Below are 16,546 nucleotides of genomic sequence, written 5' to 3' on the forward strand. Positions count from 1 at the left end.
CGAAGATGCGAAAACAATACTTTAAGACATGAAACTCCTCCGCCAAGGGTGTATCTAGGATTTTTGTTTTGGAGAGGGGCAAAAACCTCTAAAAAAGGCATCATAAAGTTTGTTTATGTGCACTTTGTTACTTTACTACGAGTCGGACGATTTTTGGGGGAGGGGGCTTCAAATCTGGCAACCCGCTTAATATGACCTCGCCGTCCACAGTTTTAGTAACTGAAGAAATATGTAAGACTCATTTTCATTCTTTCAGTTTTAAATTTTTTGCAACCGTATTTCTAAATGTTATAGTAACTAACTGAAAATTTTTGCAATAATTTTGTAATAGCCCCGAAAAAATCCTTGTGTAAAACACACACTCCCCCTCCCCCCGAAAAAATCCTGGATACAGCCCAGCAGATTCTAATTTCGGTTCCTAATTTTGGAGATGATATAAATAGTTTTACATACTTAGATCGAATGATAGTTGGAAGTAGGTTAGTTAAGGTTGGCTTGCTTCAATCCTGCAAAATTTCTATTTTCAATATTTAAGCTTAAGCGAAAGTTAACCTTATAGCCTAGCCTAATTTTTAAAAAATATATTTTTTTTCTTCACAGCGCATTTCTGTGATCATGTGTTCAAGACTAGACAGTATTTTTCAAGATTAAGCTCAAGACAATAGTGTATATTTGGCATTAAGCTCCGCTATTAACAATTAATGCATTTAAAATAATTGTCATTATATATGGCTAAAATATTCAAACTGAAAATAAAAAGAGGCATACAGTGGGAAAAAAAAATCCTGTCTACCGCCTAGGGGTGGTGTAATAAGCTTTTATCATCGTTATTTAAATGTTAAAATAAGGATTAGCTGTCAGAAAACTACATATTTTATCGCTAAGCTCAATTGAACGGTTTCAGCTAACTAAATACTCTATAGAAACAGAAGCTATTTTTTAAGAATATCGCAACATACCTTTGAAGAAGATTTTATTGCCAAAAAATAAATTACCAAAAACTGAACTGAAGAAAGCTATTCTGGGATCAGTTTTGCATAAAGCGACATTTTCAAGAAATCTTGATCCTGTTCACTAATCAAGTAATAGTCTTTAGCTAAGTCATATGAAGGATGCCCTAATAAAATTGCTTCGGTATCGCCACTGCCTCCTTCAGTTGTTGTGGTTTCGCTGCCAATATCTTCAGTTGTTGTTTCAGGTGACTGATCAGTAATTGTAGTTGATGAAAACTTAGTTGTTGGGGTTTCACTGCCAATATATTCAGTTGTTGTTTCAGGTAACTGATCAGTAATTGTAGTTGATGAAAACTCAGTTGTTGGGGTTTCACTGCCAATATATTCAGTTGTTGTTTCAGGTGACTGATTAGTAATTGTAGTTGATGAAAACTCAGTTGTTGGGGTTTCACTGCCAATATATTCAGTTGTTGTTTCAGGTGACTGATCAGTAATTGTAGTTGATGAAAACTCAGATGTTGGAGTTGTACCTGTCATTGGAGACTCAGGTGTAGAAGTAGTAATTGTTGTTTGTGGAGGTTCTGTTGGAGGATCATTACCTCCTGCACACTGTCCGTTACTACACAGTACTGATGGAACTATAATAACTGTTAGGATAACAGCTGTAGCGGTAAAACCAAGCAGTATTTGTAGCTTTTTACTCCCTTTGATTTGATCAATACATCCCATGTTTACACTTGTGAATGTTCTTCGCGTCACAATGCGAGCTAAACAAAATGTAGCTTTTTTATGCTATCAATTTGGTTTTATACTGTTAGTGTACGATAAGAGCGTTATCTGTATATACAGTCGCTCCAGAACAGTTGTGCAGGCTTTATATTATTTTCCTAGATTGTAATTAGTTTATAAATATATCAGTTTAGACGTGAATTATTTCATTTGCTTGAAATGAGGCAAAAACAAATCGTAAAATATTCCTGTTTTTTTTTTACTGTAAGGTTGATAACGTTAGCTGTTGCATTTTAAAGTCATTTATTTGATAGTTGAAAATTTCTTATATTTTCGACAAACTTCGTCAATCGACAAGCATGACGTCAGTAGACAGACACACAAACAACTTATTTTTATATATATCTATCTATATATATAAAAATAAGTTGTCTGTGTGTCTCTGTGTCCAGTGGAGTCACTGTCCGCATATGACGTCCAAATTATTTCATCACACTCCAATTCAAAAACGAATGTATTCAAGCCGAAGTAGTTCAGTTATATAACTACCTGTGTTGGCGCAGTGGGTTTGACCTTAGCGTGGTAATACGGGACCCAGAGATCAAACCATGCTGCAGGAATGCTCTACAGGACCGACGCAGGGACCTTAGTAGTCAAGAAGCGTCGTTAATCCGATACAAATACAAATACAGTAGCTCAGTTGGTAAAGCGTTGTGTTTCAGGTTCTAGGTCCAAGAGGTTCCTGGTTCGAACCTTGGCTTTGGCATTAATATAATATGAAAAAAACTTCGTTTTCTTAAAGAGTTAAAGAGGCTGCGTCCCAAAGTCGAACCGTACAGGAATTAGGAGAGTTGGCAATTAGGCAGTTGGGGGGCTGCCGCCCCCCACAGCCCCCCACAACAAAAAACCTGTACAAAACAGTCTTTAAAAGCGTGGGGTTTGGGGGGCGGCAGCCCCCAACTGCCTCTCTCAATTCCTGTACGTTTTAAGGTTCGACTTTGGGACGCAGCCTCTTTAACTCTTTAAGAAAACGAAGTTTTTTTTCATATTATTTCTGTACGTTTTTCTACAATCCATGGTGGATGTAATTTAATAATAATTTTCCATGTTTATTTTCTCGCTTTCTGTACCAATAAATTCAAACTGACAAAATTATCTAATTTTGATAATTTTAATAGTTTAGCAGCTTAATTAAAAATTTAGCAGCTAGTGGTTTTTACCCACCCGCCTCCGGTTTATCGGCCCAGCGCGCTTCCGCTGCGCCAAGCTGTTGTTATGCTTGTTATCCAACAAGTTATTACAATAGAAAATTTCACCAACGGCTTCAATTAGGAAATTAATTTAAATGGTTCTTTTAACTTGCTTCCATCAAGCCTTACCCCCGCTTCAGTAAAAATTCTTGTGAACATTCCAGTATGTAATTCTGATCACATGTTTCCATGTTTATTTTCTCCCTTTCTGTATCAATAAATTCAAACTGACAAAATTACCAAATTTTACAAATTTTAAATAGTTAGGAGCTAGCGGTTTCGATCAACTGACCTCTGGCTTATGGGACCAGCACGCTTCCGCTGCGCCAAGCTGCTGTTAGTATAAGGATTTTTCAAACAAGTGATGTTATTACAAGAGAAAATTTTACCTTCAATGGGGAAATGGGTTTTTCTAAGCTAGAAAAAACTAAAAAAACTAAAAAAGGTAAAAACTACAAAAAAACTAAAAAGAAAAAAAACTAAAAACTAATACGGGACCCAGAGATCGAACCATGCTGCAGGAATGCACTACAGGGCCGACGCAGGGACCTTAGTAGTCAAGAAGCGTCGTTAATTCGATACAAATACAAATACAGTAGCTCAGTTGGTAAAGTTTTATGTTCCAGGTTCTAGGTCCGAGAGGTTCCAGGTTCGAACCTTGGCTTTAGCATTAATAAAAAAGAAAAAAAGCTAAAAAAGATAAAATCTACAAAAAAAAACTAAAAAGAAAATACTAAAAAAACTAAAAAAGCTAAAAAACTAAAAAAAAAAACTAAAAAAGTGTAAAAAATTAAAAACTAAAAAAAGACAAAAAAAAACTAAAAAAAGGTAAAAACTACAAAAAAACTAGAAAGAAAAAAAAACTAAAAACTAAGAAATAAACTAAAAAAACTAAAAACTGAAAAAGAAAAAAAAGCTAAAAAAAAGGAAAAAACTGACAAATAAAGGAGAAAAAGAAAACTAAAAAAATAAAAATAAACATAAAAAAACTAAAAAAGGTAAATGTATTCAAGCCGAAGTAGCTGAGTTGGTAAAGCGTTATGTTCCAGGTTCTAGGTCCGAGAGGTTCCAGGTTCGAACCTTGGCTTTAGCATTAATACAAAAGAAGAAAAAAGCTAAAAAAGAAAAAAAAAACACTAAAAAACGGGTAAAAACTACTAAAATAACTAAAAAAGCTAAAAAAAACTAAAAAGAAAACTAAAAAAAGGTAAAAAACTAAAAACTAAAAAAGAAAAAAACTGAAAAAATGGTAAAAACAACAAAAAAACTAAAATGAAAAAAAAAACTAAAAACTAATAAAAAAACTAAAAACTGAAAAAAACCTAAAAAAGAAAAAAAACTGAAAAATAAAGGAGAAAAAGAAAACTAAAAAAAAATAAAAATAAAAAAAAAAGGTAAAAACTACAAAAAAACTAAAAAGAAAAAAGAAAAAAACTAAAAAGCTAAGAAATAGGTAAAAACAAAAAAAAAACTAAAAAGAAAAAAAGAAAAAAAAAATTTATTTCATCATATACCAATTCAAAAACGAATTTATATACAGACCGGGACACAGGGAATATAAATGATGGCCGAGAAACTCAAAGAGAAATTACAGACTGGGACAACGGGACACAAATGACGACTGGGAAGTGTGGGTCGACTGACGTCATGTTTGCTTGTCGACTGAAATTGTATTTGTCGACTATAAATGACGACTGGGACACAGGGACACAACTACAACGGGGACGCCGGGGGGCACAGGGGGATATATAAATGACGATGGGGACATAGGGAATGTTTGATTAGCAATCACCATCAACAAAGCTCAAGGGCAATCATTAGAATAATGAGTTATAGATCTGAATACGGATTGTTTTTCCCATGGACAATTATATGTTGCAGGTTCAAGAGTCGGTAAACTTGATAATCTATTTATATGTACAGACAATGGGACAGCGAAGAATGTTGTATATTCACAAGTTTTATGTAGTTAAAAACATAAATATATATATCTATCTATATTCACAGGTGGGACACAGGGACACAGCTACAATGGCGCGTAACTAATATGGTGCGTAACGACTTACGTGCGCGGGGGGTTTTGGGGGTGCGAAGCGCCTGTATATATAAATAAGTTGTATGTGGGTTATGTCTGTCGAGTGACATCATGTCGTCATGAAGTTAGTTGTCGTCATGTTTGTTATGACGATGACGTCATTAAAGGTATTTAAGAAAATCGTTCAAAGACAAATTTTTAATTGTAACAATATCGTAGGAAAAGAAAGCGTGCCGAGGAATCTACAAAAAAAACTAAAAAGAATATACTATAAAAACTAAAAAAGTTAAAAAATTAAAAAAAAAGCTAAAAAAGGTAAAATAACTAAAAACTAAAAAATAAAAAAAAATAAAAAAAGATAAAAACTGCAAAAAAAACTAAAAAGAAAAAAAAACAAAAACAAATAAAAAAACTAAAAAAAAAAATAAAAACTGAAAAAGAAAAAAAGTTAAAAAAAGGAAAAAACTGACAAATAAAGGAGAAAAAGAAAACTAAAAAAATAAAAATAAACATAAAAAAACTAAAAAAGGTAAATGTATTCAAGCCGAAGTAGCTGAGTTGGTAAAGCGTTATGTTCCAGGTTCTAGGTCCGAGAGGTTCCAGGTTCGAACCTTGGCTTTAGCATTAATACAAAAGAAGAAAAAAAACTAAAAAAGAAAAAAAAACTAAAAAACAGGTAAAAACTACTAAAATAACTAAAAAAGCTAAAAAAACTAAAAAAAAACTTAAAAAAAGGTAAAAAACTAAAAACTAAAAAAGAAAAAAACTGAAAAAATGGTAAAAACAACAAAAAAACTAAAATGAAAAAAAAACTAAAAACTAATAAAAAAAACTAAAAACTGAAAAAAACTAAAAAAGAAAAAAAAACTGAAAAACAAAGGAGAAAAAGAAAACTAAAAAAAATAAAAATAAAAAAAAATAAAAAAGGTAAAAACTACAAAAAAACTAAAAAGGAAAAAGAAAAAAACTAAAAAGCTAAATAATAGGTAAAAACAAAAAAAAACTAAAGAGAAAAAAGAAAAAAAAGAAAAATTTATTTCATCATATACCAATTCAAAAACTAATTTATATACAGACCAGGACACAGGGAATATAAATGATGGCCAGGACACTCAAAGAGAAATTACAGACTAGGACAACGGGACACAAATGACGACTGGGAAGTGTGGGTCGACTGACGTCATGTTTGCGTGTCGACTGAAATTGTATTTGTCGACTATAAATGACGACTGGGACACAGGGACACAACTACAACGGGGACGCCGGGGGTACAGGGGGATATATAAATGACGATGGGGACATAGGGAATGTTTGATTAGCAATCACCATCAACAAAGCTCAAGGGCAATCATTAGAATAATGAGTTATAGATCTGAATACGGATTGTTTTTCCCATGGACAATTATATGTTGCATGTTCAAGAGTCGGTAAACCTGACAATCTTTTTATATGTACAGACAATGGGACAGCGAAGAATGTTGTATATTCACAAGTTTTACGTAGTTAAAAACATAAATATATATATCTATCTATATTCACAGGTGGGACACAGGGACACAACTACAATGGCGCGTAACTAATATGGCGCGTAACGACTTACGCGCGCGGGGGCTTGTGGGCGCGAAGCGCCTATATATATATAAATAAGTTGTATGTGGGTTATGTCTGTCGAGTGACATCATGTCGTCATGAAGTTAGTTGTTGTCATGTTTGTCATGACGATGACGTCATTAAAGGTATTTAAGAAAATCGTTCAAAGACAAATTTTTAATTGTAAGAAGATCGTAGGAAAAGAAAGCGTGCCGAGGAATCTACAAAAAAAAACTAAAAAGAAAATACTAAAAAAACTAAAAAAGCTAAAAAACTAAAAAAATACTAAAAAAGGTAAAAAAACTAAAAACTAAAAAATAAAAAAAAACTAAAAAAAGATAAAAACTGCAAAAAAAAACTAAAAGAAAAAAAACAAAAACAAATAAAAAAACTAAAAAAAAACTAAAATCTGAAAAAGAAAAAAAAAACTAAAAAAAGGAAAAAAACTGAAAAATAAAGAAGAAAAAGAAAACTAAAAACCGGGACACAGGGAATATAAATGACGACCGGTACACTCAAAGAGAAATTACAGATTGGGACACTGGGACACAAATAACGACCGGGAGATATAAATGACGACCGAGATACTCAAAGATAAATTACAGCCCGGGACACCGGGACACAAATGACGACCAGGACAATGGGACACAGGGAATATAAATGACGACTGGAACGCTCAAAGAGAAATTACAGACTGGGACACTGGGACACAAATGACGACCGGGATACTGGGAATATAAATGACGACCGGCACACAGGGACACACCTACAAGGGGGATGCCGGGGGCACAGGGGGATATATAAATGACGACGGGGACACAGGGAATGTTCGATTAGCAACCACTATCAACAAAGCTCAAGGGCAATCATTAGAATAATCAGGTATAGATCTGAATACGGATTGTTTTTCCCATGCACAATTTTATGTTGCATGGTCAAGAGTCGGTACAATCTGACAATCTATTTATATGCACAGACAATGTGACATCGAAGAATGTTGTATAGTCGCAAGTTTTACGTAGTTGAAAACATATATATATATATATATATATATATATATATATATATATATATATATATATATATATATATATATATACATATATATCTTTCTATATTCACAGGTGGGACACAGGGACACAACTACAATGGCGCGTAACGAATTACGCGCGCGGGGGCGTAAGTCGTTACGGGGGGCGCATTTAAAATAAAAAATGTTTTTATTTTATAAAAACATAAAAATATATTTTTACTAATAAAGTTTTTATTTGTAAAAACATATACGTAGCTTAAGAATTAACTTACGTAGCGAACTTCTACAATCTTAAATTTTTATTATGTATATGAGGGGGTTTTTCCCCTCGCTAATACCTCACTCTTTACACTAAAGCTTAAATTTTGCCCGAACTCTTTAAGAATGACCCCTGAATTAGAAAGGCCGTAAAATAGATAGTTGAAATTACTAAAAATACTTTAGCGTAAATAGCGAAGTATTTAGGAGGAGATGAACCCCTCATATGCGTAATAATCTCTGTTCGTTTTAAGTTTTAACATAACTCTTAGCGCATGATAAATATTGCTTTTTTATATTTTAATCGCTGTCTACCTTTGTCTTGCAAAATTCATTTAATTTTAAATTGCTGTAGACTATATAAGCCCTTTCGAATTCTAACTATAAAATTTAACGGTGGAAATTGAGTAGTTGGTATTAACTTTGTGCATATATATGCATATATACTTTACAAAATAGAGTTTATTCACAAAAGGAATTAATAAAATGTTATGCTGGCATTAAGTTCAATATTCCCCACAAATCTTCGTACGTTTCATATGTTACGTTGTATTTTTCAGCCATTTCCCCTAACTGAAATGAAGGTTTTCCCAGTAAAGTTCCTTCAGAAATTTTTTCTTCTTGAGCTAACTCCACTACCACAAATTTTTTCTGTTCTGTTGTTGCTGTTTTCAGTGTCAGTACTTTTTCTTCTCTCGGGAATTTTGTAGGTTCTATTGTTGATTGTATTGTTGCTGATGATGTTGGTCCTGTTTCCGATGATGTTGTGGGATTATTTATAGTTGATACTATGGGTGCTATGGATTCCGTTGTGGTTAATACTGGTCGTTCTGTTGTCCCCACTGACGCTGTCGATCCTGCTATTAGCTTTGTTGTAGATGCTATTGTCTCTGCTGCTGTTGGGGCTGTTAATTCTGTCAGTGCTAATGTCTCGGACGTCGCTACTACTGCTGTCAACGTTGTAATTGGTTCAGTCGTTGATATCTCCGGCTCTGTTACTATTGTTTGCTCTGTCGCTATAAATGTCATTGGTTTTTCTGTTGTTGGTCTTGTTACTTCAATTGTTGATGTCATTATCTCTGTTACTAAAGTTTGTTCTGTTGCTATTGATGTCGCTGATTCAGTTGTTGATATCACTGGCTCTGTTACCATTATTTGGTCTGTTGTCGTTAACGTCATTGGTTCTCCTGTCGTTGGTGTTTTAAATTGATTTGTTAATGTCCTTTTCCCTGTTTCTATAGTTTGTTCTGTTGTTATTGATATCGTTGATTCAGTTGTTGATACCACTGACTCTGTTACTATTGTTTGCTCTGTTGTTGTTAATGTCATTGGTTTTTCTGTCGTTGGTGCTGTTGATTCAATTGTTGATGTCACTGGCTCTGTTACTAATGTTTACTCGGTTGATGTTGATGTTGTTGAACAGTTAGTAGATATATATATATATATATATATATATATATACCCCAACAGTTAGTATAGATATATGTATATATATATATATATATATATATATATATATATATATATATATATATATATATATTATATATATATTTATATATTTGTATATATATATATATATATATATATATATATATATATACATATATATATATATATATGTATATATATATATATATATATATATATATATATATATATATATATATATATATATATATATATATATATATATATATATATATCAGGTTGACTAGCCTAAATAGGTAGGACAAGATAAGCAAAGTGTGGAAAACTACTGAAGCAATTAAAAAAATCCGGAAATATTTATTTACATAACTTGAATTTTTGAACATCTTTTGTATTTTAAAATTTTTCTTCTACTTTTTAAATTTACTTATTTGTTCTTTAAAGCTTTGGTATTATTAAATAAAAGAAAAACTAGTTTTTTGAACCGAAAGTAAGGAGCGACACAGTCACTCGCTCTTTACGCTAAAGATTGACTCTTTGCCACAATTCTACTTTTTAAAATAATTAAAAACTTTAGTGTAAAGAGCGTGGGACTGCGGAGGGGACAACCAATTACATATACGGAGTAATTTCTGTTCGTTTTAAGTTTTAATGTCGCTCCTTACTTTCAGCTAAAAAAAATTGTTTTTTTTTTTTATTTAATTTCTGAACGTTTTTGAATTAATGCATGTTTGATTTTGGCTCTCCGCACATAAATTATTGAAATGAAATTTGTATATTATTATTTTTTGCTAAATGGCTTTCTCTTAGTTTTGATCAGACAATTTTGAGAAATAAGGGGTGGGGAAGGAGGCCTAGCTGCCCTCCAATTTTTCGGTTACTTAAAAAGGCTACTAGAACTTTTAATATTCAACGAACGTTTTTATTAGTAAAAAATATACGTAACTTAAGAATTAACTTACGTAACAAACTTTTATATTCTTATATTTTTATTATGTGTACGAAGGGGTTTGTACCCTCGTTAATACCTTGCTCTTTACACTAAATCGTAAGTTTTGTCCCAATTCTTTAAGAATTACCCATGAATCAAAAAGGCCGTAGAATAAATAGTTGAAATCACTAAAAATATTTTAGCATAAAGAGCGAGGTATTTATCTCCTCCTAAATACCTCGCTCTTTATGCAAAAGTATTTTTAGAACCCCTCATATGCGTAATAATCTCTGTTCGTTTTAAATTTCAATGCTATTCCTTACTTTCATTTGAAAAAACGTTTTCATTTTTATTTTTTCATTGTTTTTTTTTTATAGTAATGCTAGAAAATCCTGCGCCCTTTTCATTGAATTTTTCTTCCTCCATGACATATTCCTCAAAGGAAAGATCCTCCCACAAAGCCCTCTCCCATCAACCCCACCCCCAAAACCAAAAAAATCCCCTGAAAACGTCTGTACACTTCCCAATAACCATTATTATATGTAAACACTGGTTGTAGTTTGTAACTTGCAACCCCTCCCTCAGGGATTGTGGGGGAGTAAGTCATTCCCAAAGACATAGTTATTATGGTTTTCGACTATGCTGAACAAAATGGCTATCTTAAAATTTTAATCTGTTGACTTTTGGAAAAAAAAGAGCATGGGAGGGGGCCTATTTGCCTTCCAATTTTTTTGGTCACTGAAAAAGGGCACTAGAACTTCTGTTAGAATTTGCCCTCTCGCGACATTCTAGGACCACTTGGTCGATAAGATGACCCCTGGGAAAAAAAAACAAACAAAGAAATAAACACGCACCCGTGATTTGTCTTCTGGCAAAACATACAATATTCCACATTTTTTAGATAGGAGCTTGAAATTAATGCTATAGAGTTCTCTGATATACCGAATGAGATAGTGTGATTTTGTTAAGATTCTATGACTTTTAGGGGATGTTTCCCCCTTTTTTCCAAAATAGGGCAAATTTTCTCAGGCTCGTAACTTTTGATGACAAAGACTAAATTAATTGAAACTTATATATTTAGAATCAGCGTAAAAATTCGATTCTTTTGATGAATCTCTTAGCATCATAATTCCGTTTTTTAGAGTTTCGTTTACTATTGAGCCGGGTCGCCCCTTACTACAGTTCCTTACCACGAACTGTTTGAAAAGAAAATAATTCGGTATTTCGGGGCTTCTGACATTATTACTCCTTTGCGGAAGTTAGGCTCAAAATTGAAAAAGGATTATATTTTTTCTCTGGGCCCCTTCCACCTCTTAGTTCGTTTATTTTCCCGTTAGTTCTCACCTGTTTTCGCTTTATAGTTGTGTTATCTCTTGGCAGTTCTTTCCTTAGTTGATTTATGGTTGTGGTATATATGTTTTATCGCTCGTATAGTTGTGTTATTTTCTAATTATACTCCATAATAGAGAGGCTCCGAACACCCAGCATTATATATTAAGCTCTTAATTTGACGTTTTTTCTAACGTGACCAGATTTGTCCTGCGCCCTTTTCATTGAATTCTTTTCCCCCATGGCATATTTCTCCAAGGAAAAATCCTCCCACATAGCCCCTTCCCTCAACCCTACCCCCAAAACCAAAAAAATCCCCTGAAAACGTCTGTACACTTCCCAATAACCATTTTTATATGTAAACAGTGGTTGTAGTTTGTAACTTGCAACCCCTCCCCCAGGGACTGTGGGGGAGTAAGTCATCCCCAAAAACATAGTTATTATGATTTTCGACTATGCTAAACAAAATGGCTATCTCAAAATTTTGATCCGTTGACTTTAGGAAAAAAATGAGCGTGGGAGGGGGCCTAGATGCCCTCTAATTTTTTTTGGTCACTTAAAAAGGGCACTAGAGCTTTTCATTTCTGTTAGAATGAGCCCTCTTGCGACATTCTAGGACCACTTGGTCGATACGATGACCCCTGGAAAAAAAAAAAAAAAACAAATAAACACGCACCCGTGATTTGTCTTCTGGCAAAAAATGCAAAATTCAACATTTTTGTAGATATGAGCTTGCAACTTCTACAGTAGGGTTCTCTGATACGCTGAATCTGACGGTGTCATTTTCGTTAAGATCCTACGACTTTTAGGGGGTGTTTCCCCCTTTTTTCCTAAATAAGGCAAATTTTCTCAGGCTCGTAACTTTTGATGGCTAAGACTAAACTTGATGAAACTTATATATTTAAAATCAGCATTAAAATGCGATTCTTTTGATGTAGCTATTGATATCAAAATTCAATTTTTTTTAGTTTTGGTTACTATTGAGCCGGATCGCTCCTTACTACAGTTCGTTACCACGAACTGTTTGATTGTAAAAAGGGTTTAGAAGAAAATTGACCGAGCCTATTCAAAGGGAGCTCTGGTCTAATATCTTACGCCTCTTAATGCGTTTTTCGTATCTGGTCACTTTCTTGGAAACCCACTACAACTGTTTCAAGGGATTTTTGACTCAACAGCTTCTTTTTTCCTCATTTGCAAGTTTTTTTCATTTTCATTTTGACTTTTCGTATCTAATTTTTATTTTCCTTTTAAGGTTTTTGTTTATCGTGCATGTTTTTGGCTGTTTTTAATTATAAAACAGCAAGTGCATGTTTTTGGCTGTGTTCACCACCTTCAAGTTTCAGTGAAAGACGACCCTTTTAGCATTAATCGATAGCTGAGAATTAGCTTGATGGATTCATCGCATTACATTTTTGAAGATATTTTCAGTTTTTTTGCTCATATTACCCATATTAAGGGTTAAAACCTATTTGTGGGCCAACACCTATTTTGATTTTTAGTTTGCTGTTATGTTTCCATGGTTGCTCTCTGTTCTGATTTCTTTCCTTTCATCTCCTCACAATAAGCTTATAGTCCTCAATTTCAAGGGGTGCTTGGCCCTCTTTGCCCCCCTCCCCGATGCTCATGTGACGATTAATGGCTTTAAACAAGCATTACAAATTTATACCTAGAGCTTTAAAATACCATGTGCCAGGAACTCCTAATGCCTCGATCAAGACCGTATCCAGAACTTTTCCTTTTTTTTGGAGGGGAGGGGGTCAAAAAACTTCAAAAACACATCCAAAATGTGACTATATACATTTTTGTTATGTTTTTTAAGTCAGAAAAAAATTCTTTGGAGGGGGTTCAAACCCCCTAGCTCCGTGGATGATCTTGGCCTCATTCCCTTCTTCTCTAAACCACACTTTAAAAAATTACTATACCTTGTTAGTGAAAACAAGGTCAGGAAAGAAAAGAAACATTTCGAAATCACATAATAATCATAGGTCTATTCCCCCCCCATAGGTCAATTTCCCAGGCAATAAGAATATATGCTACTATTGATTGGACGACTTAACGCCCTCTTTTTTTTATACCCAGTAAATAAAGTGACACGACTTAATTAGAAAAGCACGGATTTTTATTGCCTTCTAGAAAAATGGGTCAAGATTGTCTGACCCATCCACTTCTGTGGCCAGATTCACTTCTGCTCAACAAACTCCATAAAGTCTTTCCAAACTGATCCAAAATTTGTATAGTATTACTATATAGTTATCTATAGAACTTACAGAGCTTTATAGAACTTTTATGTCTTTTGGTTCCATTGCAAATGAACCCTCGTGTAACTGAGCCCTAGTGCAACAGAATGTATATAACTGAACCTTTGCACAACTAAACATTCGTGCAACTTAACCTTCGTGTTTAACTGAAACCCCGAACCCTCGTGCAGCTCGACCCGCATTTAACTCAGCCCTAATTTAACTAAAACCCCGTTTAACCGAGCTCCCTTTCAGCTCAACCCCATTTATCTGGACCCTTATTCAGCTCAGCCCCCCTGCAACTAAACCGTCATTTAATTGAACCCCGTGCAACTGAACCCCTTGCAAGTGCAACCTCACGCAACCCAACGCCAGATTAATTGAACCCCCGTGCTACTCAGCCCCCGTTTAACTTATCCCTAGTTATTTTCATTTTATCCTGCTTCAATGCAAAAAGATTCCCTTCTCCCTCTAAAAACGAATCCCTCTGTCTTTTATGCTTGAAAAGTAGTGAAATTTTCTTTGCCCAGGCCCCGAATACACTTGAATCTTATGGTTGTAGCAATAACTGTTCCCTAGTACAGAAAAAAACACGACTTAAAATCTTTACTTTTTAAACATGAAAATTTTGAAAACAAAAATTTTTTTGAAAAGTTTTTTTTGAAAAGCAATGTTGGGAGTGAAAAAGATGTGTAGCCTACTCTAACCTAAAAAGAAGGGTTTTGGAAAGAATATTCAGAAAAGAACTTCTTTTGAAATGCTATTATAAAGCCTTTTGAAAAGTATTGTTTAAAAGTCAAAAGACAACGTTGGGAGTGAAAATGATGTGTACTCCAACTTGAAAAAAATGGGGTTAGGAGGAATATGAAGAAAAGAGTGAAAGTCCCGAACAGTCAGCTCACTATTTCAATTCATAACTTCAGACAAGTCAAATAGTAAAATACCGAAGTAAAGACCGTCAAATAATAAGCTTCAGACACTGCTTACCCACAGAAAGCTAATAAAATAATTCTGAAAAGCCATAGAGACAACTAGCTGCTAAAATTCATGAATTTGACAATTCAAACCAAAATAATACTAAATACTAAATAGTAATACTAAATTAAACATCTCAACTAACAAGCTTCAGAAACAACACATACACGAAAAGTCAAAAGCCTTAGCCTGAAAGTCCCAAAAGGCAAGAAACTATTCAAAATCATAAGTTCAGACAACTCGAATCAAGAGATATCAAAGTAAAACCCTCAAATAATAAGCTTCAGACACTTCAGAACCCCAAAAAAGGCAAAAAGAGCAAAAGTCTGAATGTACCAAGAAAAAAACAAGAGCTAAGAGGTCAAATGGCACTTGTGACGAGGCAAGAAGAGCTAAGAGCCAAGAGCTCATATGGTATGAGCTCTAACAAAATTCTAAGAATCAATAGACTGATTTAAAAGGAAAATCAGAGGCTTAATGCTGGTCAGGATTTAAAATAAGAGCTCTGAGTCTTGATGTCCTTCTAAATATCAAAAGTCAATAAGATCCGATCATCCACTCGTAAGTTATAAATACCTAATTTTTTCTAATTTTTCCTCTCCCTTTAGCCTCCCAGATGGACGAATCTTGGAAAACGACTTTATCAAGTCAATTTGTGCAGCTTCCTGACACGCCTACCAATTTTCATCGTCTTAGCACGTCTAGAAGCACCAAACTCGCCAAATCACTTAACCCCTCCTCCCAACTCCCCCAAACAGAGCGAATCTGGTACGGTTACGTCAATTACGAATCAATAACATTTGCTTATTCTATCCACCAAGCTTCATCCCAATTCCTCCACTCCAAGTGTTTTCCAGGATTTCCCCCTTCAACTCCCTCCAATGTCAAAAGACCTGGTCAGGATTTGAAATAAAAGCTCTGAGACATGAATTCCTTCTAAATATCAAATTTCATTAAGAACCGATCACCTATTCGTACGATAAAAATACCCCAATTTTCCCGTTTTTCAAGAATTCCGGTTTCCCCCTCCAACTCCCCCTATTGTCACAGGATCTGGTCGGAAGTTAAAATTAGAGCTTTAAAGCACAAGATCCATCTAAATATCAAATTTCATTAAGATCTGTTCACCCTTTCGTAAGTTACAAATACCTCATTTTTCCAAGTTACCCCCCCCCCCCGTCCAACTCCACCAAAGAGAGCAGATCCGGTCCGATTATGTCAGTCAAGTACCTTAGACAGGTTTTTATTCTTCCCAAGCAGTTTCATCCTGATCTCTCCGCCTTAAGTGTTTTCTAAGATGTCCGGTCTCCCCCCCACAACTGCCCCCCAATGGTGCTGGATCCGGTTGAGATTTAAATAAGAGATCTGAGTTACGAGGTTCTTCTAAATATGAAGTTTCATGAAGATCCAATCACTCCTTCGTCAGTTAAAAATACGTCATTTTTTCTAATTTTTCAGAATTACCCCCCCCCCCCCCCCTCCCTCAATAGAGCGGATCCATTCCAATTATGTAAATCACGTGTCTAAGACTTCTGCTTACTTTTCACACCAAGTTTCATCCCGATCGTTCCAATCTAAGTGTTTTCCATGATTTTAAGTTCCTCCACCCCAAAATCCCCCCAATGTCAGCAGATCCGGTTGGGATTTAAAATAAAAGCTTTGAGACACGATATCCTTCTAAATATTAAATTTCATTGAGATCCGATCACCCGTTCGTAAGTTAAAAATACCTCATTTTTTTATTTTTCAGAATTAACCCCCCCCCCCCCCCCAACTACCCCAAAGAGAGCGGATC

At 34.3% G+C, this 16,546-nt stretch overlaps 1 protein-coding gene across 1 annotated transcript in view; it reads left to right on the top strand.

The window, feature by feature from the left end:
- Positions 1-1,876: 1,876 nt before the first annotated feature.
- LOC136027114 (methyltransferase-like protein 25B) overlaps positions 1,877-16,546 on the top strand; it is a 125,471-nt gene continuing 110,801 nt past the window's right edge. Inside the window, exon 1 of the mRNA XM_065704078.1 lies at positions 1,877-1,919. Coding sequence (XP_065560150.1) covers positions 1,902-1,919 — 18 coding nt within the window. The 5' untranslated portion in view covers positions 1,877-1,901. The remainder of the gene's footprint in view (positions 1,920-16,546) is intronic.

The sequence above is a fragment of the Artemia franciscana genome, chromosome 1 (assembly GCF_032884065.1).
Source record: "Artemia franciscana chromosome 1, ASM3288406v1, whole genome shotgun sequence".
NCBI lineage: Eukaryota > Metazoa > Arthropoda > Branchiopoda > Anostraca > Artemiidae > Artemia > Artemia franciscana.